The sequence below is a fragment of the Callithrix jacchus genome, chromosome 9, assembly GCF_049354715.1.
Source record: "Callithrix jacchus isolate 240 chromosome 9, calJac240_pri, whole genome shotgun sequence".
Taxonomy (NCBI): Eukaryota; Metazoa; Chordata; class Mammalia; order Primates; family Cebidae; genus Callithrix; species Callithrix jacchus.
In genome coordinates, this window is record NC_133510.1 from 57114823 (window position 1) to 57141073 (window position 26251).

General features: G+C 34.6%; 1 protein-coding gene across 9 annotated transcripts in view; it reads right to left on the bottom strand.

Annotated features, from left to right (window-relative positions):
* USP15 (ubiquitin specific peptidase 15) overlaps positions 1-26251 on the bottom strand; it is a 159484-nt gene that overhangs the window by 88022 nt on the left and 45211 nt on the right. For all 9 annotated transcript variants that reach the window (XR_013521793.1, XR_013521792.1, XR_013521795.1 and 6 more), the window contains exons 3-5: positions 23716-23846; positions 8533-8659; positions 1503-1648 (exon numbers count right to left, since the gene is read on the bottom strand). Coding sequence is in view for 4 of the 9 variants with exons in the window: in XM_009004139.5 (XP_009002387.1) it covers positions 1503-1648; positions 8533-8659; positions 23716-23846 (404 nt within the window). In the remaining 5 variants the exon portion in view is untranslated. The remainder of the gene's footprint in view (positions 1-1502; positions 1649-8532; positions 8660-23715; positions 23847-26251) is intronic.

Sequence of the window (26251 nt, forward strand, 5' to 3'; positions counted from 1 at the left end):
ATGGATATTGAGAGAAATAGGGAAGGCTGGATAGAGGACGGGACATTTGAGCTAGAATCTGAAGGATGAAAAGGATATGGCTAGCCTAGATGATGGTATGGGACGGTTAATTTGAGTATGTGGATGGTTAAAAGGACTTTTCAATGGATGAATACAGGGATTGCAAGGACAGGTACATCAGGCAGATGGAGTAACACACTGGAAAGCACAAGAGTACTGGATAGCATAGTGTGTTCAGGGAACGAACGATAAGCAGCTCAGTTTGGTACCGCTTGATTATAAACCACAAAAAAAAGATAATCTGAAGATGGTGGAAGAGTAGAGAAGAGGTTAAACCATAACTTGCATGCTGGCTTAAACTGCCTGGACTTGATAATTATTAAGGAACTAAAAAAAGTTTATAAAAGGAAGACAGTGAAGTTTACATTTTAGAATGAGTATTCTGGCAAGAACAACAGTGTCCTACTGCCATCTGCTAATAACGAAAAAACAAAGGAAAAAAGAGCAGACGTACAAGAGCCTGGAGATAGAGGGATCTGTGAAGAGACTATGCAAGTTAAGGGCTGAGAATGGAACAGAGAGATTATTTCAAGAGATAGTTAGAAGGTAGAATCAGTAGGACTTGCTGACTGACTAAACTTCTTCCTTTCTCAATACTTTTATTTATTTGGATTATACTATTAAAAAAAATACTGGCCGGGTGCAGTGTTGTATGCCTGTAACCCCAGCACTTTGGGGTGGGAAGATCATGAGGTCAAGAGATTGAGACCATCCTGGCTGATAATGGTCTCCATCTCTACTAAAACTACATCTCTACTAAAAATACAAAAATTAGCTGGGCATGGTGACATGAGCCTGTAGTCCCAGCTGCTAGGGAGGCTGAGGCAGGAGAATGGGAGGCGGAGGTTGCAGTGAGCCAAGATCTTACCATTGTACTTTGGTCTGGGCGACAGAGTGAGACTTGTCTCAAAAAACAAAACAAAACAAAATTGGGAGCTGACACCTTTCAAGAAGGGCTGGCAAAACAACATTTCACTTAGCCTGCTGAACATTTATACAAATAGTTTTATTAAAACACAGCCATACTCATGTATTGATATAGCATCTATGCTTGTTTTTGTGTACTACAATGGCACCATTTTGGATGCCACTTTATGGCCTACAGAGAACTGTAACTTGTAACAGTGAACTGTGTAAATAACAGATGCTCCATAAATATTTACTATTTGGTCTTTTACAGAAAGTTTGCTGACCCACCTTATAATATTAGCTGGGACTTTTTTTTTCCTAATTAAAAATGATTTATTTTTAACAAGTAGATTATTCCTAAGCTCAAGTAGGGAATTAGAAGTCACAGTCAGTAACTACCAGGGATAGACAAGAGATGAATTTAGAAAGAGGAAGCAGGAACAGTAGAGCCCATTATATATCAACAAGATATTAATTAAAGTTCGTGAATCCAAAAAACCTTCATGTATTAGTATGCTTAAAATAAACAATACCTGTCCTTGGTATAAACCAGCATCCTGAATGGTGCTGTCTGGTTTATTCAGTGGTTCAAATGTATTACTCATGTATTTGTTCCACAATCTGGTTTCCTTTTCATCTGGAATATTGAAGATTTTTCTTATTTCCTTTTCAATTGTATCTAGATTTAAGGAGAAAAAATATATGAACATAATATATATTTCTAAATATACCATACACAGCTAAATGTTACCAGAAAAAAATTCTAAATTTAAAATACAAATAGAATATCAAGACTAAATATGTAATAAATCTATAAAACACAAACCAACGAAAGGGTTTTTAAGACCGAGTCTGTTTTTATGGAAAAAATGGTATTTGTACTACAACAAATTACTTGGGGAATTAAAAACCTCAAAAGGTAAGAGGTTCAATTACCAAAAATGAAATATAATTTGTGCATCTATAGGATAAACTTTAACTTTTGACATATAATTCAAATATTTTTTATGAGATGTAGAAACTAGGAATTAAAGTATGGTTAAGAGAAGTTACATATGGAAAAATTTTAAGGTACTAAAATAAGCAACTTAAAAATAGTTTAAATTGAACAGTTAATTAGAATATATGGACACAATAAAAAAGAAAGTGCCTTGTTTGAAGGGATGTCTGTATTCACCAAATTTAGCATATTCAAGGTAAATCCATGTCTTTTCCTGATTTCTAAATCAATTTACTGAAATTTTATTTATTTACTTAATATTAGCAGCTTAACCTGTATAAAATAAGATACACAATGTCTACACATTTGAGAGTACAGACGTAATTAAGTTCCAGTACCTATAGTTAAATACATCTTTAAAATTTTTAAATTATCAGAAAAATATTATGTAATACTATCATGTCCATCTAGTTCTGGTCAATAACTTGCCTAACCAATTCAAGAAAACAGTAATTTAAATAATGTTTTGTAATAGTCTTGTAGTCAGTGAGGTTTTGATAAGGGCATTAAATCAGAAAAAAAGGCACTAATTCAAAATATCAACAGCATTATCTCAAAACTTAAAGCAAATCACCCAGAATATTTAAATAATTACATAAAATAAATATACTGTTAGTACTTGAATTAGTCTGTTTTCACACTGCTATAAAGAACTACAGGAGACTGGGTAATTTATGAAGAAAAAAAGGTTTAATTGACTTACAGTTCCATGGGTTGTACAGGAAGCATGGCTAGGAGGCCTCAGGAAACTTACAATCATGGTGGAAGGTGAAGGGGAAGAAAGCATATCTTATCATGGCGGAGCAAAACAGAGTGCGAAGCGGAAAATGCTACACACTTTTAAACAACCATATCTCACGAGAACTCATTCACTATCACAAGAACAGCAAGGGGGAAATCCGCTTCCATGATCCAAACACCTCCCAGCAGGCCCCTCCTCCAACACATGGGGGACACGAGATTTGGATGGGGACACAGAGTCAAACCATACCAGTACTGCTTTCTATTTTGGCAAGGTTGTATTTTTTTGTGTTGTTCTTTTTATTAAAGTAAACATATATACAGAAACATTCATTAATCATCAGTATCTTGTGATAAATTTCCAAAGTGGACATACCCATGTAAATCACACGGAGATCAAGAAACAAAACATTACCCAGGAAGGGGGGTAAAGGAAGAAGCCAAGGAAGGGAGTTGTTTTAGTCTTTCTATAAAAATGAATAAATTTTTCCAAAGGGTAGAAATAATTTTTTCTCTTGGCAAAAATACCAAAAATACTGACAAATATAAACTGTTTACCTAGATACAACCACAGCTGATATTTTGATATTTCTTCTTCTGGATGTTTTTTCTATTAATACAGATACCTGTGTACATAATATATTATAAGCAAATGTGAAAATTTCTTCTTTATTGAGTTTTGAGATCTAATTTACATATGGGGAACATTACTTCCATAGAGATAGTAACGTAAAAACCTTTAGGTGCCTATGTGCTTGGCATGTTTTAGAACAGCATAGTATATCAATGTGGCTGAAGTAGAATAAGTAAGGTAGAAATGAGACTATAAAGGTACTTCCGTGGATTATATATACTTCTGTGAGCTATTAAATATTTATATTTTAATCTGAGCAAGAAAGGAAGCCACTGAGGAGTTGGGAAGGGAAGTGGCATGATATAACTGACATTTTAAATGTTCTTTTTGCTGCTGGTGAAGAACACTGCAGAAGGTCTGTTAAGGTTTGGCTCTGGGTCCCCACCAAAATCTCATGTTGACTTGTCATCCCCAGTGTTGGGGAAGGGACCTGGTAGGAGGTAAGTAGATAATGGGGGCAGATTTCCCCTTTGCTGTTCCTGTGATAGTGAGTGAGTTCACACGTGATCTGGTTGCTTGAAAGTGTGTAGCACTTGCCCCTTTGCCCTCTCTCTTGCCACGCCATGGCAAGATGTGTCTGCTTCCCCTTTGCCTTCTACTATGACTGTTAAGTTTTCTAGGCCTCCTATCTATGTTTTCTGTAGAGCTTGTGGAACTGTTAAGTCAATTAAACCTCTTTCTTCATAAATTATTTGGTGTCTGGTAGTTCTCTATAGCAGTGTGAGAATGGACTAACATGAAGTTGAAGGTTGGAAACTAGGCTATTGCAGCAATCCTAACTAAAGTGGTAGCAATAGAAGCAGTGACAAATGGTCTGACCAAGAATAAATTCTGAAAGAATTGCTAAGAATGCTGCTAGATTACATGAAGGATAAGCAATAAAGCAATCAGAAATGATTTTTTGCCTAAGCAATTGGAAGACCAAAGGTGGCCATTATGGAGACAAGGAAGAATGACAGAGTCTTAGATTTTTTTGGGAAAGGGAGCTTAGTTTTATACATGATAATCTTCTTGAGAAGCCTGTCAGATATACAAATGAAGATATGGGATAGTTGAAACTGGAATTATGGGAGACTTTAGGGCAGGACTGATAAACTTAAAAGATTTTCAACATGAGGAAAACATTTAAAGCCAGGAAATCAAATCACCAAAGAAAGGAGGATTGGGAGAATATGGAGACACTGATATTTTGAGACAAAGAATACAAAGAGGGTTTTACAAAAGACTCCAACAAGATGCAGCCAATGAGAAACTGTGCCCCAGAAGCCGTGTGAGGAGAAAGTGCTTCTAGATGGAAAACTAGTTTATCTGTGTTGAACTTTGCTAGCAGGTTAGGAAAATGGGAGATTTCTGTATTACCACTGTATTTGGCAATGGGGGAGGTCATGAGAGACTATCACAGAAGCAGTATCAATGGAGAGGTGGGTTTCATTGTCAAATGTAGCAGGCTCAAGAGAAAATCGGAGCAGAGAAAGTGGTGGCCAGAACAAAGGATGCTAAATTTGAGATCTGGTAAGTGCAGTCACAGATAATGACAATCTAGGGTTTAACTATGAAAATTGGTGATTGACCTGGGTACAGGTTAAGATCACTGAAGCTGAGAATGGTCAAAGGACTGACAGCATGTACTTATTTTTCCACATATTAATTCAGTTGTATCAGACAGTTAATGAAAAGCATACAGAGGTGGAAAAATAATACAGGTTGCTCACAAAAATTAGAATTAAAAAATATTAATACAGGTCACAGATATGAAATCATTGTATTTTTCAATAAGTTCTGTGCTTTTAGTAGTTAACATTAACAGAAAATAAAACCATTATTTCATCGAAATCGAACATACTCAATGCTCAAATATATGAATTTTGGCAGAAAAATGTTTGAAGGCAGAAAATTTTGGCCCTGATAGGTAAATCATTTAGATATAGCCTATGGCCTGCTATCATTTTTAATATCAATGTAGGCAGCACTAGCTGAAAACAGAATATTTTATTAATTCGTTAACAAGAGAAAACAGGCACTAATATTTCCTAATTCTGTTTATAAAATTTATATTGCTGTATTTCACGTACATGGCTATTTTAATCAATCAAGATTACTTAAAAGACCATAAGGGAAAAATATATATCCATCTTAAGTTTCTCGTGTAAATTCTGTTTAAAAACCTACTTTCTTTAGAAAAACAAAATCAGCCCAATTAATATCTCCAAAATGAATATTCCTTTAGCATACATAGACTGTGTAAGGCAGCGACTGAGAGACGGGACTACAGTTTAAAAGCTCTGCTTATGAAGTTAAAGTACTAGCTCTACCACTTGGTACCAGGGTGAATTGAGGTAGATTCTAAATCTCAGCTTCATTATCTATAAGATGAAGACACTTGGTTGTTAAATTTCAAACAAGAAAATTCCTGTAAAGTGTTTAAAACATAGTAAATATTCAGTAACTGTTAACCTTGACTGTATGATAACCATTACTATGAAGTGTCTAAATTTCCTGACTTGACTGATTATAATTTTTGCAAACCTTTTTTGCTTAAAAATAATACTCATTCTAATATAGACTTTCAAACTTTTTAAACTAAGAGCTACAGTAAGAAATTGTGACTTGGGACTTACACGTATATGTTGATATTTTGTATTCTAATATTTCCCATTTAATTATCTTTACCCTCAAAACTGTTTAATGAACCACCAAAATAGCAACAATCCACTCGAAAAACAGTGATCTAATAAGTAAGAAATTATAGATATGCAAAAATTGGGTTTATATATAATGTTAAAGTATATATTCAATTTATCTAGCATTTTAAAGTATTAGTATATTAAGCTATGTTGATTAAAATCTATGCTAGATCATTAACTTTTTGAAGCAGTGATCCTTTATAAATTATCTCTGTGACAAATTCTTACACAGTTCTTATCATGAGAACCCATAATGCTTGTTTTGAATTCAGAAATTAAACCAGTTGCTGATTTTCCTGAGTTTCAAAATATTTAGTATAATAGAGTTCTAAAGTTAGATCTCTGATGGTCTCATATTTATATTTAATTTTCCTATTAAAATGAGGTAGGAGGAGAGAAAATACCAAACTTTAAAAATAACTAGAAAATATTATTCTAAGAGATAACTTCTCATTTATATTCCAACTGTCTATAAATTTCAGAGACAACTCTCTGAATTAATTTTAACAGACTATCCTTGTTAGATTTATAGACACTCCTCATGTACATACTCATATGATTAAAATAATTTTCTTATGTTGAAAACTTTGTTTTTAATATATAGAAATATCTTATTTTTCTGAATATATTCCACAAATCTGGAAATTCAAGTCAAGCATTTTAACTATAATAATTATAACATTTATATATGAAAATCCTTATATTTTAAGCATTAATTTTAGAAATATGACTCTGAGTTGTTTTTTTTAATTGCATTTTAGGTTTTGGGGTACATGTGAAGAATATGCAAGATAGTTGCATAGGTACACACGTGGCAGTGTGATTTGCTGCCTTCCTCCCCTTCACCTATATCTGGCATTTCTCCCCATGCTATCTCTCCCCAACTCCCCCCACTGCTGTCCCTCCCCTATTCCCCTCAACCGACCCCAGTGTGTAGTGCTCCCCTCCCTGTGTCCATGTGTTTTCATTGTTCATCACCCGCCTATGAGTGAGAACATGTGGTATTTCATTTTCTGTTGTGTCAGCTTGCTGAGAATGATGTTCTCCAGGTTCATCCATGTGAGTATTTTTTTTTTTTTGAAATGAAGTCTAGCTCTGTTGCCCAGGCTGGAATACAGTGGCACGGTCTGGGCCCACTGCAACCTCCACCACCCAGGTTCAAGCAATTTTTCTGCATCAGCCTCCCAAGTAGCTGGGACTATAGGCGCATGCCCATCACGCCTGGCTAATTTCTGTGCTTTAGAGATGGGGCTTCGCCATGTTAGCAAGGTTGGTATCGAACTGTTGACTTCAAGTGATCCACCCACCTCGGCCTCCTAAAGTGCTGGGATTACAGGTGTGAGCCACTATAAGCTTACTGAAACTTAATCTTGAACTTATAAATGTTCTAGCTATAAGCTTATCGAAACATAATCTTGACCAGTCAACTATAAGCTTACTGAAACTTAATCTTGAACTTATAAATGTTCTAGCTATACAAAGAGAGGAGAATGAAGATTCATAACATAATGCTGTATTTTATTTGGTGCAAACATTAGGATTAACCAAGCACTGAGTACTTGAATAATGCTACTATTTCATAAAAAATATGGGTTACAAGTATCTTCCTGCTGTGAAGTGGATAAGTGGCGAAAGAAAGGCAAAAGTACTTAATGAAATTCAAAAATACTTTCATTTACTTTAATGACTAGTTCCAACAAGGAAATCTTATGCTGTGCTATAATTCACAAATTTGCTAATCTCTCTTCCATGCTGGGTTCTACATGTTATGTGTTGCTCTTCACTGTTCATTTGTATTTTCCAAGATCAGTGTTATTACCATTAATCTTTACAACTTCATTTGAAATTAAATACTTTAAGATTTTTTGAGTTGTTTTATGAAACAAAAAGTACATACGTTTTTATTAAATTCATAATCATTTTAAAAAGCATTTTTAAAATATATTCTTTAAAATTAAAAATATGACTTTTAAATAGAAAGAAAACAATTATATGTATTTTTATCTATAGAGAGAATTAGGTCCACTTATATTTGAGACTTAAACTGCTTACACTACTTATTAATTTGAAAAATCAATGTGTCAAAATAATGCTAAGCCTGCTGCCTTAGCTACTTAACTGTATTTAGAGTTCAAAGGAATAAGCTGGGAGAAAAAAGGAAATTGTCATTTTTCATGCTATCTTACCAAGTTTTAAGTGGGCTTTTATCTAAAGCTCTATGTTACAAACTGACACACATTTTTCATCTACTAAATTAAAACAATAATTATTTGATGTTTTTTGAAAAGGCAAAATGGCACAAATGTTAAAATTCAGTTAATAAATGCAAAAGTATAGAAGAAATAATAAGTAATTTAACTCTAAGACACTGCATCAAAGCTGGAAATCAAATGTCTATGTATAAATCCTTAAAATGGTTATCATCCTACTAGCATATAATAAAGATAATTCTAACTAAATATCTAATAGCAATGGTTTAAAAAAGAGACAGGATCTTGCATTACCTATTGTGTCAGCTTTGCTAAATCTTCGAGTTACAACATTGTTCATGTTTCCATTTTCACATAGCTTCAATTCTGTGAGATATACTTCTACTTTGCAGTGCTTTACAAACATACCCTGTTCAACCACCTGAAATAAACAAAACAAATTGATGTCACCTATATCAATATATTTTCACTCTAACAACAATATATTTAAAGAGACTTTAGAAAATTGCAGATCTCCAATGAAAAAACAGTCACTATTAAAGCCTGTCAATATATAAAAAAAGACATTGGATAGTTGAAACCTCAAAAGCAAGGAACCTTTTTGGAAATTGTAATATTTAAAAGAAAGAAAGAATCATGATTTTAAAATATTAAGTGAAAGTTTGGAAAGGCATTCTATTGCTCTATGAAGATACACTGGTACACCATAAATAATATATTCAGTATTTATAATGGGAAAGTTTTATACATTATAATACAAACAAATACAGTTCTGATTGAAGATACAAATATACTTTTTGGATTTTATTAGTGATCCCAAGCAGAAAAACCTTTAAAAAGTTGATTATACAATTTCATTCGATGACCATACTTATCACTTTTCTAGTTTTGTGTTGGTCATTCCATTTTCTTTTTCTTCCATAAAAATGAGGACTGCAGTTTACCTTAGTTTTAGTAACTACTAGTGGTTTGTAGCTACTTTAATGTAGTTCATTTTAGGATTTTATATCAAATTTTATTAGATGAAATTGTATAAACATCACTGTTAGGTTAAAATAAATCTATTAAAATGATAACTTCAAATTACTGTTGCCAAAATATTCAGCTTTGACTAGGTAACTGATATGTTAGTTTCACCCTACAATGACTTTGACCTTTACATATTTAGTAATTCTATGTAACAATGAAAAGAAAGCTGTTAAACATGCAACCCATAAAGCATAAAAAGGAAATATGTATACATTAAGGTCACCTTTTAAATAAGTATATTTCCTTTTGATCTTCTAAAGGTTAACTGTAGGATTTCAGTCATGAATACTGTTTCTGAAAATAGTAATAGGCCTGATACGTGATCCATCAGACAAATATGGCAAAAGGGAGGCTCCAAATGACCGTTGGATGTAATCACAAGCTTACATCAATTCAGAAAGAGACTTTACAAACTTATCTTTCACTGCATGGAAAAATTTCAAATGCAGTTCATCTAGTATGTACTTCATGGTTACAAATGTATTAACATTTAATTTTATAAGGTTACTTGTAGTTATATTTAAGGAGAGAAACAAGGAATCAAATATTCTTATCAGTCAGTAATTTCTGCACCAGGGCTCAATATGTGAGTAAAATTTTTTAAAAAACTACATTAAAGTGGCTACTAATCACTGGTAGTTACTAAAACTAAGATAAACTGCAGACCTCATTTTTATGGAAGAAAAAAAAATGGAATGACCAACACAAAGCTGGAAAAGGGAGAAGTATGATCAAATAACAATAAAATAAATCCCTCATGATTTATATTGAGGTACATACTTTCTAAATAAGTATAGTTTTTTAAAAATGAAAGTAAATTTTCTTAATACTGTAGATATTTTCCTGGAAAGCATCTGGTGATTTAACTGTTAGAGTCATTGTGAGATCTATGAAAACAAAGTATCAAGATTATTTCAAAACCTACACTACTGGGATTCAAAATTTTTCTCATCATTTTTTTCTTCTCCTACATTTTACATTGCTAAAACTTTAATCATCACTACTCAAAATACTACTACTACTATATTTATACTTACTTTACTAATTCTAAAAGTAGTGTATTAACAAGGTGTCCCTTTTGAAAAATGTGAGCTTGTTGTCAAACTATTTTTATTTGAAAAGGTCATACTATATGTACTAATAAAGCTTGAAAATAACAGTACCATAAAAAGAAAAATAATTAGCACAGTTATGAATCAGTTATAATGGTCACATGTAGATTATTTGCTTATATAATCTCCGTTATATTCATTGACATAAAATTTCCTTCCTGCCTTCATTAAAAATATATGCATTGAAAATGGTGGTCATGAAGACTAAGAAGAAGAAACAAGCTTATAAAAAAGTATAGTTTTATTTACCTGACTATTATAACTATTAAAATACACATTTGAAATAAGATTAGAAGGTAGATATTCATAAATCATAGTTATGTTTCAGAATTATAGATGATAGTTATAATGTTTACTTTAAGTGAAATATAACACTGTTATATTACCATAAATAAAAAGTGAGTACATGATGAAATCTGGCTACTTGTCCAAAATTTAAGAGTTACGGATATGTAAAAATATTCATTAATTTATAACCATAATGAAGGCAAAGTCTCTTTTAAGTCTCTTTACTAAGTATTTAAGCTAAATATAAGTTTATAAAGGATTAAAATAAATAATTTTATTTGTTCATTTTTTTGCCATGAATATTGAGGGCATTTTTTACAAGGCCATTAAATGTATTAAATAAAGCTAATGTAGTCTACTCTTTGTATCTGTCTATGTATGAAAAGTTTCACAGAAACGTGACTTCATTCCAAGTGCCTTCCTCCCTGAAATGGGAAAAGTAATTTCTAAAAAAATCTGGTACTGTATAAACAATTTCATAATAACAGATCTAACAGATTGACTTAGTCTTTTTCAGGCAGTAGCTTCATTCATTTTAAAAGCATTTACTGAGTACCTACACTTAGTAGATAAATTAGACAGATCCTGGAGTCTGAGTGAGAACAGATAATGATGAAGACAGAGAAGTAGATAAATATAACAAATGAAATCACAGTTCTTAATGCATAAGAAACAAATCCTATATATATGACATTCCATCCACAAACATTTCAGAATATTTTCTTCAGAAACAAGCACTCAAACATAACCACAATACCATCCTATCACCTAAAATACTAACCCTAATTAATTAATATCGAATATCCAGTCAATATTCAAATTTTCCCGTCTCATTTTTAATATATTGTTTGAATCAGGATCCAAGTAAAGTCCGTATATTGCAGTAGACTGATTTATCTCTTAAATGTCTTTTAACCTAGAAGTTCTCCATCTTTCCTATCTTGTAAGTTTTGGTTTAGACCACTTCAAAGATGGTGACATACACTCACTCTAAACGGATGCAAATATCTAGTTGCTCCTTTTTTGTGATGCTGGTAGACATTAAAGCCAATGCCTACAACCAGTGATGGACAAACATAAACTAAGTTAGGCTACACTTAGGTTTAGATGGCTAAATCTACCTCATCATCTATTTTTTTGTAAATAGTGCTTTACTGGAACACAGTCACAACCATTCATTTATGTCTATGGCTACTTTCATACCCAATTATTAATATCTAGGGCTGCTTTTACACCCAAATCAACAAGATTTACTCATTTCAAAAGAGACTAAGGGCGCACAAAGCTAAAAATATTTACTATCTGGTCCTTCAGAGAAAGACATTAGTGACCTTCTCCTCCTCCTCCATCTTCAGCCTCTAGACTTTCAGCCTAGATCCATTAACTCATTAAGTCTTCTTCAGTTTTACCCAGTAATGTTTTACAATTTTCTGTATAGAAAAGCACAATTCTTATTAGGTTTATTCCTAAGTATTTTAAACTGTACATGTTACCTTAAAATTCAACTTTATTAAGAGACAACCTGTTGAAGGGGAGAAAATATTTACAAGCTATTCATCCAACAGAGGACTAATATCCAGAATATACAAGGACTCAACAACTCAACAGGTAAAAACCAATCCCATTTAAAGTGGGCAAAGGACATGAATAGACATTCCTCAAAAGATGAATGGCCAACAGGTATATAAAAATATGTTCAACATCACCAATCATCAGAGAGATGCAAATCAAAACCACAATGAGGTATCACCTTATCCAAGCCATAATGGCTATTTTTAAAAAGACAAAAGACAACAGATGCTGGAGAAGATGCAGAGAAAAGGGAATACTTATACACCGCTGACGGGAATTTTAACTAGTACAGCCACGACGGAAAACAGTGTGGAGATTTCTCAAAAATCGAAAAATAGATTACCGTTTGATCCAGCCATGCTACTACTGCCTATCTACCCCAAGGAAAATAAGCCAATATATCAAAGTAATACCTGCGCTCACATGTTTATTGTAGCACTATCTACAATAGCAAGATATGGAATGAGCCTAAGTACTCGTCAATGGACAAATTAATAAATATGGTATATATAAACAAGGGAATACTATTCAGCCATTACAAAGAATGAAATCGGGGCTGGGCGCGGTGGCTCAAGCCTGTAATCCCAGTACTTTGGGAGGCCAAGGCGGGTGGATCACGAGGTCAAGAGATCGAGACCATCCTGGTCAACATGGTGAAACCCCATCTCTACTAAAAGTACAAAAAATTAGCTGGGCATGGTGGCGTGTGCCTGTAATCCCAGCTACTCAGGAGACTGAGACAGGAGAATTGCCTGAACCCAGGAGGCGAAGGTTGCAGTGAGCCGAGATCACATCATTGCACTCCAGCCTGGGTAACAAGAGCGAAACTCCATCTCAAAAAAAAAAAAAAGAATGAAATCATGTGTTTTGTAGCAACATGGATGAAACTGGAGGTCATTATATTAAATGAAATAAGCCAGGGACAAAATGACAAATATCATATGTCCTTATTTATATATGGAAGCTAAAAAATTTGATCACATGGAAGTAGAGAGTGGAAAGATAGATAACAGAGACTGAGAAGGATGGGGAGGGGAGCACGGAAGGATGAAGGGAACTGGGTTAAAAATACAAACATGCACGTATATGTATCTTACACATACAGTAAGATAGAAGGAATAAATTCAATGTTGGATAGCAGAGCAGGGTGACTATACTTAACAAAAATGTATTGTACTAGGGTGAAGGACACCCTAAATACCCTGATTTGATCACTAGTTATTATACACATGTAACTAATTTTCTCACGTACATCATAAATTTGTACAAATAAAGATAAACTTTATTTGTTGCCAATAAAAAACTGGTTTCCCCATACTGCCCTTATATCAGGCAACCTGCTAAATTTACCTATTAATTCTAATTGTTTACCAGTACGTGTTTTTAGAATTTTGAACCTACAGAATCATGCCTTCTAAAAATGCTGACAGTCATGTCTTCTTTTTCAAGGTTCACTCTTTTAGTTCTTTTTACTATATTACCACACTGGCTAAGATTTCTAACAGTTATTCTTGACTTGGGAAGAACTTTTAATATTTTGCCAATAAGTATGATATTTATAGGAGGTTTCTATTGCTAGTTTTCTAAGAGTTTTTTTTTTTTTAAGATCACACATGGATGTTGAGCATCAAATGTTCTTTCTATATCTACTTAGATTATTTTTCCTCATTATGCTAAAGTTATGAGTGCTTTTCAAAGTTAACAGTGCATTCTTTGAAAAATATCTAACTTGGCCATTTTTGCCCTTTTTACATATTGCTGGATTTGTCTTGCTAACATCGTGTTTAGTACTTAAGTAACTATGTTCACAAGTGAAAGCAGCCTGTAATTTTTTTTTCTTGTAATGTCCTGCAGGTTTTATGTCATGTTTATGCTAGCCTTATAAAATAAGTTGGGGGGTATTGCTTCTTCTATTCTTGAAAAGAATTTGTATGGTATTGGTTTATGGCTTTCCTAAATATTTGGTAGAATACACTGGTAAGGCTTTCCTGGCCTGAAGCTTTCTTTGTGAGAAGGTTTCTAACGACTCAATTGCTTTAATCATATAAGTCAATTTGAGTTTCCTATTTCTTACTATATTGGCTTTTTAAAAGTTTTCATCCATTTCATCTAAATTTTCAAATTACATAAAACTGTTCAAAACATAATCTTTTTTTAAAAAGCCTCTAGGCTCTGCTATGATGTTTCCTTTTTCATTCATAATATAGATTATTTGTGCCTACTCTCTTTTTATCTTTAATCAATCTTGCTGGGACTCATCTTTATTTTACTGGTCAAAATTCACTGCTCTCTATAATGAGTGAATTTTGTTCATTTAATGTAGGTTTGTTTTATATTTTATTAATATCTACTTTATAATGTTTCTTCTTCAGTTTAATTTCCTTTTCTTAACTTGTTGAGACAACAGATTTTCCGTTTCCTTTCCTATATGTGCACTTAAGCTATCAAATTCCTCTGAGAATGACTTCAGCCATTTTTTTGAGTTGTATTTTCATTATTATTCAGTTTAAAATACGTCTAATTTTCATTCTTTTCCTCAATGATTACTTAGAAGTATATTTTTCCATTTCTAGGTAGTTGGGGGATAATCAAGTTATCTTTTTGTTACTGATTCTAGCTTAATCCCACTAGTGACAGAAAATACACTGAACAATTTCTATCATTTGAAGTTTTTTTTTTTTTTTTTTTTTGGGAGGGAAGGAGGAAGGGAGGAAGGCAGGAAGAGAGGGAAGGAGGAAGGGAGGGAGGAAGGAAGGGATGAAGGAAGGAAGGGAGGAAGGGGGGAGGGAGGAAGGGGGGAGGGAGGTGGGGAGGGAGGAAGGGGGGGAGGGAGGGAGGGAGGGAGGGAGGGAAGGGAAGGAAGGAAGGAATTCAAGCAATGAGAGAGACATTGCTGACCTGGATCTAGAGGTTTACAAGTTGATTTCTTTTTTTGAGAGAAGGAAAGAAAAAAAAAAAAAACGAGTAAAGGAGAGGAAGAAAGAGGAAGAGAGAGAGGGAGGGTGAACGAAAATATTGCTTTATTCTGAAAAAAAAAAAAAATGGGTATTAATAATGGCCAATCAATGTTTCATTTAAACCTATGAGTGAGTAGGTGTGATGTGGTATTGACAAGAATGTATATTTTATGTATTTGAAGTGGAGAGCTCTATAAATATTTATTAAGTTTACTTGTTCTGGATCTGAGTTCGAGTCCTTGATATCCTTATTAATTTTCTGTCTCATTGAATCTAAATCTCTATGTATCTGGGTGTTAGGATCGTTAGCTCTTGTTGTTGTATTGATCCTTTTACCACTATATCTTTGTTGCTTTAAAATCTATTTTATCCGCTACGAGAATTACAACTCCTGCTTTTTATTTGTTTATTTATTTATTTATTTTTGCTCTCCATTTGGTTGGTAAATCTCCATTCCTTTGTTTTGAGTCTTTGTGTATCCTTGCATGTGAAACAGGTCTGGATGTAACATGCTGTTGGGTTTTGGCTGTGTCTTTTGATTGGGGGATTTAGTTGATTTAAATTTAGGGTTACTGCCATTTGATGTTAACTGGCTGTTTGATCCATTCGTTGATGAAAATTCTTCTTTATGTTGGTGCTCTTTACTTTTTGGTATATTTGTAGAAAGGCTAATACTGGTTGTTTCTTTCTGTGTGTAATGCCTCTTTCAGAAGCTCTTGTAAAGCAAGCCTGGTGGTAATAAAATCTCTGAGTACTTGCTTGTTCATAAAAGATTTTATTTTTCCTTCAGTTGTGAAGCTTAGTTTGGCTGGATATGAAATTCTGGCCTGAAGGTTCTGTTCTTTGAGGATGTTGAATATTGGCCCCCACTCTCTTCTGGCTTGTAGAGTTTCTGCTGAGAGATCTGCTGTAAGTCTGATAGGCTTGCCTTTGTGGGTCACCTGACCTCTCTCTGGCTGCCCTTAGAATTTTCTCCTTCGTTTCAACCCTGGTGAATCTAACGATTATGTGCCTTGGGGTTGCTCTTCTTGAGGAATATCTTTGTGGCGTTTTCTGTATTACCTGGGGTTGAATATTGACCTGCTTTGCTAGTTCAGGAAAATTTTCCTGAATAATATCCTAAAGGGTATTTTCCAGCTTGGATTCATTCTCTCTGTCGCATTCAAGTACACCTATCAAACGTAAATTTGGTCTTTTCACATAGTCCCACATTTCTTGGAGACTTTGCTCATTCCTTTTTATCCTTTTATCTCTAATCTTGTCTTCTTGTTTTCTTTCATTAAGTTGGACTTTGACCTCTGTTATCCTTTCTTCTGCTTGAACAATTCGAGTGTTTAAACCTGTGCATACTTCTTGGAGTTCCTGTATTGTATTCTTCAGTTCCATTAATTCACTTATATTCCTCTCTAAGTCGTCTATTCTCAATAGGATTTCGTCAAACCTTTTTTCAAAGTTCCTAGTTTCTTTACGTTGGGCTACAACATGTTCTTTTAACTCACAGAAGTTTCTTATTATCCATTCCTTGAAGAGTGATTCTGTTATTGGGATGTGCTTGTTCTCCATCAAGCCTTGTTCCATTGTTGATGTGGTACTGTGATCATCTTTTAGGGGGAGAGGCGTTCTCATTTTAAGTATTCTCAGCCTTTTTACGCTGGTTTCTTCCCATCATTGTAAATTTATCCTCCTGTTGTCTTTGAAATTACCAACTTTCAGATTAGGTCTCTTGATTTGACGTCCAAGTTGTTAGTTCCCAGGGCCAGAACGGTGACGTTAAGACTGATGGTGCTTTTCTGCCCAGGATTCTCCTGTCTGGCTTCCTTCTTGTGTCCGTAATGGGCGACTCTGCCTTCCCTGGGCTCCAAACCCCGGTCAGAAGGGGAACCAGTCTCGTTTACTCTGCGCCGAGAGCTGCCTCGTGGAGGTGCCGTCACAGCCGCTGCGCCGGTCTCAGGAGTCGTGCTGGGGACCCGTGTGGGTCCTCGAAACCTTGTTCAGAAGGGGAGCTGGCCCTGTTTACTCTGCTCTGAGAGCTGCTGTGCCGAGGTGCCGGCGAAGCCGCTGCTCCAGCCACAAGAGTCGCACTGGTGGCCCATGTGGGGCCTCCAAGCTTCGGTCAGAAGGGGAGCCGGCACTGTTTACTCTGCTCCAAGAGCTGCCGCGCTGAGGTGCCAGCGAAACCGCTGTGCCGGCCACAAGAGTTGTGCTGGTGACCCGTGTGGTTCCTCCACTGGGGATCTTCTGCTCCGTGAGCGACCAGAATTTTTCTGAACGTGTGGCGTCCTCTAGTTCTCTGTGCTTTGACTGAGAGCTGCAATCCCGAGCTGTTATCAATCGGCCATCTTGGATCGTTTCTCATTTGAAGTTTATTGGAATTTTGATAGCCCAGCATATGGTCATTTTGCTTAAAAATTCCACTTAATAGAAATGTGTATTCTGCAATGACTAAGTACAATGTACATGTCAATTTGGTTATGATGGTTAATCATGTTCAAATCTTAATTACAAGTCACTCAATGCAGCTGTTGGTAGCCTCTGTTCCTCATTATGTGAGTCTCTCTATAGGGTAAGTTAAGGGTAAAGTTAAGGCTTCACCCAAAGTGAGTGATCTGAGGGGAGGGGATGAGGGAGGTACAGCATGTGTATGTGCACTCCCAACAGAAGTACTGGTATAGTTTAAGGACTAATTTCAGAAGTGACATACCACCACGTCTGCCATATGCTACTGACTACACAGACCAATTGTGGTACAACATGGGAAAGGATTACACAAGAGTATGAATTCTAGGAAGTCACAATCACTGGAGAGCATCTTTGAGGTTAGCTACCATAGTCTACCCCTGGCCCCCAATGATTCACAGTTCCTTCCCCTAAAATGCAAAGTACATTCCTCCAAAGTCCTGGACTAGTCTCAATTCATTTTAGCAACCTGGAGTTCAGAAATGTGTCATCTCTAATTGACAAATTATAAATTTTCTATAAGCCTCTGAAAACTTCTAAGACCCCTAGTGGATGCCTGAAACCACAAATAGCATACTAATCCCTATATTAACTATGTTTTTTCCTTTGCAAACATACGTACCTATGACAAAGTTTATTAATTACGCTCAGCAAAGATTAACAATAAAGTAGAATAATTATGACAAAAGTTATGTGTACGTGGTCTCTCAAGGTAGCTTCTCATACTGTACTCACCCTTTTTCTTATAATGATATGAGTGAGATGATAAAATGTCTATGTAATGAGAAGAGGTGAAGTGAATGACGAACATTGTAACACTGTATTATGCTACTAATGACCTTTGACAAAGCACTGTGACAGTAGACCAATAACCAAGATGGCTACTAAATGACAAATGGGAAGGTAGTGTATAGTGTCCATGGGGAGGACATGAAGTGGGATGGCATCACGTTACTCAGAATGGTGCACACTTTAAAACTCAGGAATTGTTTATTTCCACAATTTCCCACTTTATATTTTTGGACCATGGTTGCCTGCAGGTAACTGAAATCATGGAAAGCAAAATCACATAGGGAAACTACTGTAGTGCCTCTTGATCTATAGGCTTGTGAACTAAGAGATAAGTTTTCTGCTCCCCATACACCCAAAATAAAATGATGAAGCACACAGAACATAACCTTTTAAATATTCCTGTTTTATAAGCGGGGAAAACAGGAGGTAAAAGGAATCAATGGTCCATAGCAATTATGAAATATACCTGGACAAATACTAGAAATTCCTTGACTGCAACTCAGTTCTACCTTTGCCTGAAAATTATTATTTCTAACATTTGGCTGTGTTCTCTGGGTCATCCTTTTTTCATGATTAGCACATGCTTGCAGTTAAGTAAATTTCCAGCCTGATTCCTAATTAGAGTTTGGGAGGTCAAAGGCCCCTTTCAATTAATACTGTCTCTGCAGTCTAAGATGGCAGTGGTTCTGTGAGGTAATTCAAAAACAATGTAGGTCTCCACTGGATCTTACTGGAGTTCATTCCATTAGACAAAAGCCATACCCACAAATGCTCTCTAGGATAAATCCTCTGTACTTTGGCTTTATGCTGAGAAAGCTAAAAGATTGCCCTTAAGCTTCTTGAAGCCCTCCTGTTCTTAGAAGCCAAGCCACATATTGAAATGACAATCTTAATATTAATTAGTATTACTACTGAGAAGACAACCTCTAAGTTAACCCCTAAATTCTTTATAGGGCCTCTGTCTGATAGTACTGTGAAGCATGACCTCTGATTGTTCTGAGGTAACTTTGCAGTCAATCCTTGACTGCAAGGTTAGATCATACTTTTTTCTGAGAATGCTCTGAGTTTTATCTTTGTTCAGAAACACTTCTTAGTATTAGCATCGTTTGCCATCTGGAGGGACTGTGAATCTTCAAGAAAACTAGTAAATACTGGCTGTTTTATTGAACAATCCTTTCTTTAGTGTATTTCTCTTCTCTCACATTTGACAATAAGCAGCACAAAAAGAACCTAGGCGGTACTTTTAACACTTTGGCAGACCTCCAATTTCATTAAATACTATTTTTAACCTTTCAGTTTACTGCAGGCAACATGTTGCTAACCTTACTCTGCCACTGTATAACAAAGACCAGTTTCTACCAGTTTCCAGTAAGAATTTCCTCAGTTTCCTTTAAGTTGTCACTGACAGCTGTCTCAAAATCTAGCAATCGATTAACAGTTTAAGGCCCTTTAAACTTTCACTGACACTCTTCAAGTTCTGACAACTTCTATTCACTGGCAGCTCCATGTTTTCATATCAGCACCTATTTACAGGTACCAAGATCAGTATTAGTTATCTACTGCTGCATAGTAAATTACCCCAAAATTTACCAGCTTAACACAGCAAACATTATCTCACAATGTTTCTGAGGGTCAAGAATCTGGGTGCAACTCAGCTGGGTTGACTTGGTGTAGAGTTTCTCATGAGGTTGCTGTCAAGGTACAGCTGGGGTTTCAATCACCTGAAAGCTAAACTAGAACTAAAGGATCCACTTCCAAGGTCACTCACATGGTTGTTGCAGGCCTTCGTTCCTCTCTATTGGCCAGAGATCTCAGTTCCTCACCATGAGGGCCTCTCCATAGGCTGCCTGAGTGTCCTCGCCAAATGCAGGTGAATTCCCCGAGTGAGAAATGAGAAAGAGAGACAGCTAGAGTGCGTGTGCACCCAAGATGTAAGCCGCAGTGTTTTTTATAACCTAATCTTGAAAGTGATGTACCATGAGTACTGAGTATGCCATTGGCCACACAGACCAACCTCAGTACAACATGGAAGAGAGTGCCCAAGAACATGGTTATGAGGAGTTGGGTATCACTGGGGAACATAGTGGAGAACATTATCTTAACTTACATGCTAACATTATTATGTAGTTTAATTTTATTCACATTTTCAACTCCATAAAAGTTATTATTAATGTTTTCAACAGTCCATCTTAAGATTTACTCACAGCATTTACATTTTGTCTACATTTTTTCCTGCATCTCCAAGCTTTCATCTGGAATATTTTCCATCCATTCTTAAGATTATTTTATATTGCCTTCAGTACAAATCTGCTGGTAACAAATTCAATTTGTTTTTATTTGAAAATGGCTTTTTTCACCTTCCTTCCTGAAGGATTATTTTCTTAGTCACAAAATCCGATATTGGTAGTTATTTTCTTTTAACTAGTAGTTGATAGTTTCTTTTCTAGTAGTTGGTATTTTTAAACTAGTAGTTGGTAGTTTATTTTCTTTTAACTAGTAGTAATTGGTAGTTATTTTCTTTTAACAAAGACAGTTCATTGCCTTTTTTTTTTTTTGAGGCGGAGTTTTGCTCTTGTTACCCAGGCTGGAGTGCAATGGCACGATCTCGGCTCACCGCTACCACCGCCTCCTGGGTTCAAGCAATTCTCCTGCCTCAGCCTCTTGAGTAGCTGGGACTACAGGTGTGTGCCACCATGCCCAGCTACTTTTTTTGTATTTTTAGTAGAGACGGGGTTTCACCATGTTGACCAGAATGGTCTCGATCTCTTGACCTCGTGATCCACCTGCCTCGGCCTCCCAAAGTGCTGGGATTATAGGCGTGAGCCACCGTGCCCGGCCTGTTCATTGCTTTTTGGCTTCCATGGTTTCTCTTGAGAAATCATTACTTTGCCTTATCCTTATTTTGAAGATTCTATATCTTTTCCTCTGGCTATTGTTAGAGATATCTTTTTACCTTTGCTTTTCAACATTTCTATTGGGTACAGTTTGCATTATTTCAGTCTGAGATTCACCGCATTTCTTTAGCATTCATAATCTAAAGCAGGACACCTTTCTCAGCTTGGGAAAATTCTCAGCTATTACCTCCTTAAGTAGTAGTTCAACCCATTTCTTCTTTCCTCTCCAAGATTCCAACTGTATGTATGCATGTTAAACTTATTTACTGCATTCCCTTTATGCCTTAGCTTTTTTTCTGTATTTCCCATTATTTTGTCTAAGCTTTAGACTCTATATTTTCTACTGACAAATCATTTAGTTAAAAACTTCTCTCTTCAGTTCTGTTTGGTCTAATATTATTCCCAAATATTAAATCCATAAAATTTTCATAGTATTAGTTTTAGAATTCTATCTGCTTCTTAATAGTTTTACCTTACTTCTCAACTGTCTTTCTTTTTTTCTTTAGCATAATAAGCTCAGTTTTCTAAAATCTAATAATTCAATTACCTGGATTTCTTATGGGTCTATTTTTATTATCTACTGTTTCTCTTGGATTTTAATTCCATTCTATTTTCTACTTATATCCCTGCTTTCTTTTCATCCATTCTTTGAGTGTTGATGCTATAAATGAAGCATTTTAGAGATCTTTGAGGTACAGAAAGATGTTTAACTACATTATAGCTAGGGGAACCACCAATTCTAGATTCTTTAATGCAATCAGAGACGGGTAACATTCAAAGTTGGGCTTCAGACACTATAAGCTGCTTTGAGTTCAGTCATGTGGGGCACAGTGAAAATGCAAATGAAATTCCCAAATTTAAGTGTGAGTAACTAAATTTTACTGCAGATTTAATGTTGTAGGAAATTACATCTGTAAGAACTCTGGCAATGTAATGTAGCACATGAACATTTGAAAACTATTTTACAGGTTGGATAAATTTCATTCACTTTATTAAAAGTAAGCATGTGGTCTACTAAGAGATTTGTCAAATGTTTTTTTCGAGTTGTGTAAAATTTTTTATTGTATTTTACTTTGTTATTAGACATTGAGGTTCCAAGAACTCTCATGAGGGCTATTTCAAAGAGAAACGGCAATGAAGTTGGCAGTTGCTCTGTTTACCATACTGAAGACTGGTAGTGTATAATGTGCTACATTTACAAGAAAAAAAAAGTATATCATTAAGACTAGAGGAATACAGTTTAATACATTTAAAGACATTTTGAACACAAATTTTCCTTTATCCTAGGAATGAAATAATGCTAGATAGTATCATCAAAATACTCAATTCTATAGCAACTATAGATAAAGCAACTAAATCATTCTATAGCACTATATAGAACTAAATCATTTTATAGAACTAGCATTCCTACAAGAGATTAATTCTAATTTTGAAATGGCTGAGTGGAACTAATGAACAAAGCTAAGCAAAAACGAATAAAAGGTACATTCAAGACCTATTCATGAAATAAGATCCAAGGTTAGCTTCTAATATACCTAAAACCATAGATACACAAATACAAATTGTTAATATGGCAATTCTGTAGCATCAACTTCAAATAAATTCAAATACAGTTTGGTCTATTAGAGGCTTTTTTTGCTCTTATGTTACCTAATCCAACTTTTTAATTGTTTCTACGGGGGTGGGGACCCAAACCAGATAAAAAATCATGCCGAGAGACTTTGGTACCTTCTCAGCCTCCCACCTCTCCCACAATAAATGATCAAATACATGTGTAAAGTTGGCTGATTTAACTTGAACATTTGGTATTCTACTATAGCAACACCCTAACTTATCACTTTTTAGTTCCCTAAGATAAAGAAAAATTAATTATTCTTAATACTTCTAGGCTATAATTTTAAAATGGTAAAGGATATGAAAAAAAATCTACATTTTCAAGTTTAAAAAATTTTTATGTTACAAAAATCATTTCTTCAACTTTCAGTTTCTTTATTGTTTTCTAATAGTTTTATCAAAACAAACAGTGGAGCACAGAAAACAGGGTCAGGTTGCCTAAGTATGTATCCTGACATGACCTTCTAAAAGAAATTAATCCTAACTTTTTATCCTCATTTTCTGATCTGTAAAATGGGGATAATCCTACTTATCTTATAGAGTTTTCTATATATATAGAGAGAATTAATCAATAACATACATAGAATAGTGGCTAGCATAAGTAAACCCTCTTAACATGTTACCTGCTATTATTACAACACCATGTAGTATTTTGCTAGACTTTTTCTCTAAGATAAGTGACAAAACTTCACAATTCATTGAATTAATAAAATATGAACTAATCAAGAAAAATATTTATAGTCAGTTATTATTAAAATGTACCTTTCGTGCTATTGGCTCTTGACCTTCCATCAATGTATACCAGCTGACAAGTTTGTTCCAGCCTTCAGTTGGCAACAGTATGTAATCCAATTCATCAATAAGATGTTCCTTAAGTGACTGGGCATCACCATCTGCAAAAGTAAAGTTAACTCAATACATAAAAAGAAACAATAGTACCTAACTCTAAATACTTTGGTTATACACATTATGAATTAAACTCATGAAGGCTAATTTAAGAATTTAAAACAAGTTTTAAGCTCTAAAGTAATTCAGATACCTTATATAAGGGGTGTCTAATCTTTTGTCTTCCCTAGGCCATACTGGAAGAACTGTCTTGGGCCACATATAAAATACATAAACACTAACAGTAGCTGATGAACTTAAACAAAAAAATCATAAAAAAAAAAACAACTCATAATATTTTAGCAAAGTTTACAAACTGGTGTTTGTCTGCATTCAAAGCCATCCTGGGCTGCATGCAGCCCATGGGCTGCGGGCTGGACAAGCTTGCCTTACGGATTTCAAAGCCAACTATTCCTTTAAAACTTTTAGTTTGTACCATAAATCAAAAAGCAATATTTAAAAACATAATTCTTTTATTAGGTTCTTAAAAAAATACTATGGAGTAATTGTTAGTCAAGAGACTTGGCAAAAGAGTATTTCCCAAATATTGTGAGTAGCAGAGATCCCTCACAGGGTAGCAATGGTCATTCTAGCATCAGCCTTTGCAGGAAATTCAGAAGCAAATCAACAACCTTTTACAATGACACCAAGACACATGGGCTAGGAACTGTGATGAAAATCAAAAATGGACATCTTGTGAACCATTTCATTATTCCAGCAAGTCCATGATCCGGATTCCTCCAAGATCTAAAATGGAGGTGATTCTTCAAATGTGGTTCTAATTCACAATCCACTTTCCAATTTCTAGTTACACTAAAGGAATTTAGTATAAGACAGGCCAGAGATCTAGAAGAAATTTCTGGAACCATACCTATATCACAGTCCTAACTTGAGACTTGTTATCTATCCTTCTGAATTTTTAAAATGCAGAAAGAGAAATGGATCTAGCTCACTGAGTTATATCCAACTTTACAGAGTTTTTTCTTGTTCTGAGTTAGTTTTAATTAACAGATACAGAAAGCAAAATTGTTCCTGGTAGCATTTCAATAATGAGAACATGCTATTCCTAACAGGATATAACAATATAAATCAAGAAGCAGGAAAAAATCTGAGAGATTAAGAGAATATTACATATTCTATGTTTTGCAACTGTAGTTCACTTTGCATTTTCTAGAATTGTACATGAAAACAGTACCTGCTTTCTGTTACTACAGACAAATTGGCAATTTCTAGAGTCTTACATAAAAACAGTATGTCCTCTTTTTTGTTTGGCTTCATTCATGCCATGTAAATACTTTGAGATCTATCCATGTTTTTACATACCAATAGTTAATTTCTTTAACTGCTGAGTGGGATTTCATTATATGGACGTACACCTTATTTATCCATTCAGTTGTTGATGGGCATTTGCGTTGTTCACGATTTTTTCTATTACAAATGACTCTGTATGACCATTTGTATACAACTGATCATATAGATAAAATGCTTTCATTTATTTTGGGTAAATACCTAGGATTGGAATGACTGGGTTCTATAATAAATGTATGCCTAACTTTTTAAGAAACTGCCAGACTGTTTGTTTTCTGAAGTGATTTTACTATATGACATTGACAGAAACAGTGTATGATAGTTCTACTTCCTCTACATTCTTGCCAACACTTGGTATGGGTCAGTGTTCTCACTGTGGTTTTAATCTTCATTTCTCTAATATGAATTATGTTAAGCATCTCTGCACGTGCTTTTTGAAACCTACATCTTCTTTGGTGAAGTATGTGTTCAAACCTTTTGCCTACTTTTTCCATTGGGCTTTATGTTTTCTTCAAAGTAAGTTTTATAAACTATACATTCTATATACAAGCCTTTTACCAGCTACATGACTGTAAACATTTTCTCTCACACTGTGGCTTCTCTTTTCTTTCTCTTAAGAGTGTCATTTAAAGAAGCTTTTATTACTGACGAGACACAATTTATCACATTTTTTCTTTTATCAACCTTGCTTTTGAATCATATCCAAGAAAATTTTGGCTAATACAACATCACAAAGATTTTTTTCCAAAAAGTTTTAGTTTTTACATTTAGGTCTATAATCCATTTTGGATTAATATTGTATAAAGTGCCATGTATGGATCAAAGTTCAGTTTTTTTGCAAACAGATATCCAAATGCTCAAGCAGCATTTGTTTACAAAGCTATCTTTTGCCAGTGAATTCCTCTTATACATTTTTCTAAACTTAAATGACTATATATGTGTAGATCTATTTCTGCATTCACTAATCTGATCAACTGATGTATCTGTCTTTACATCAATATCCAACTGTATTTATTATTACAGCTTTAAAATAAGGATTGAAATAAAATAGTGTTAAGTTCTATGATTTTATTTTAAAATTCAAAGTTATTTCGGCCATTCTGCA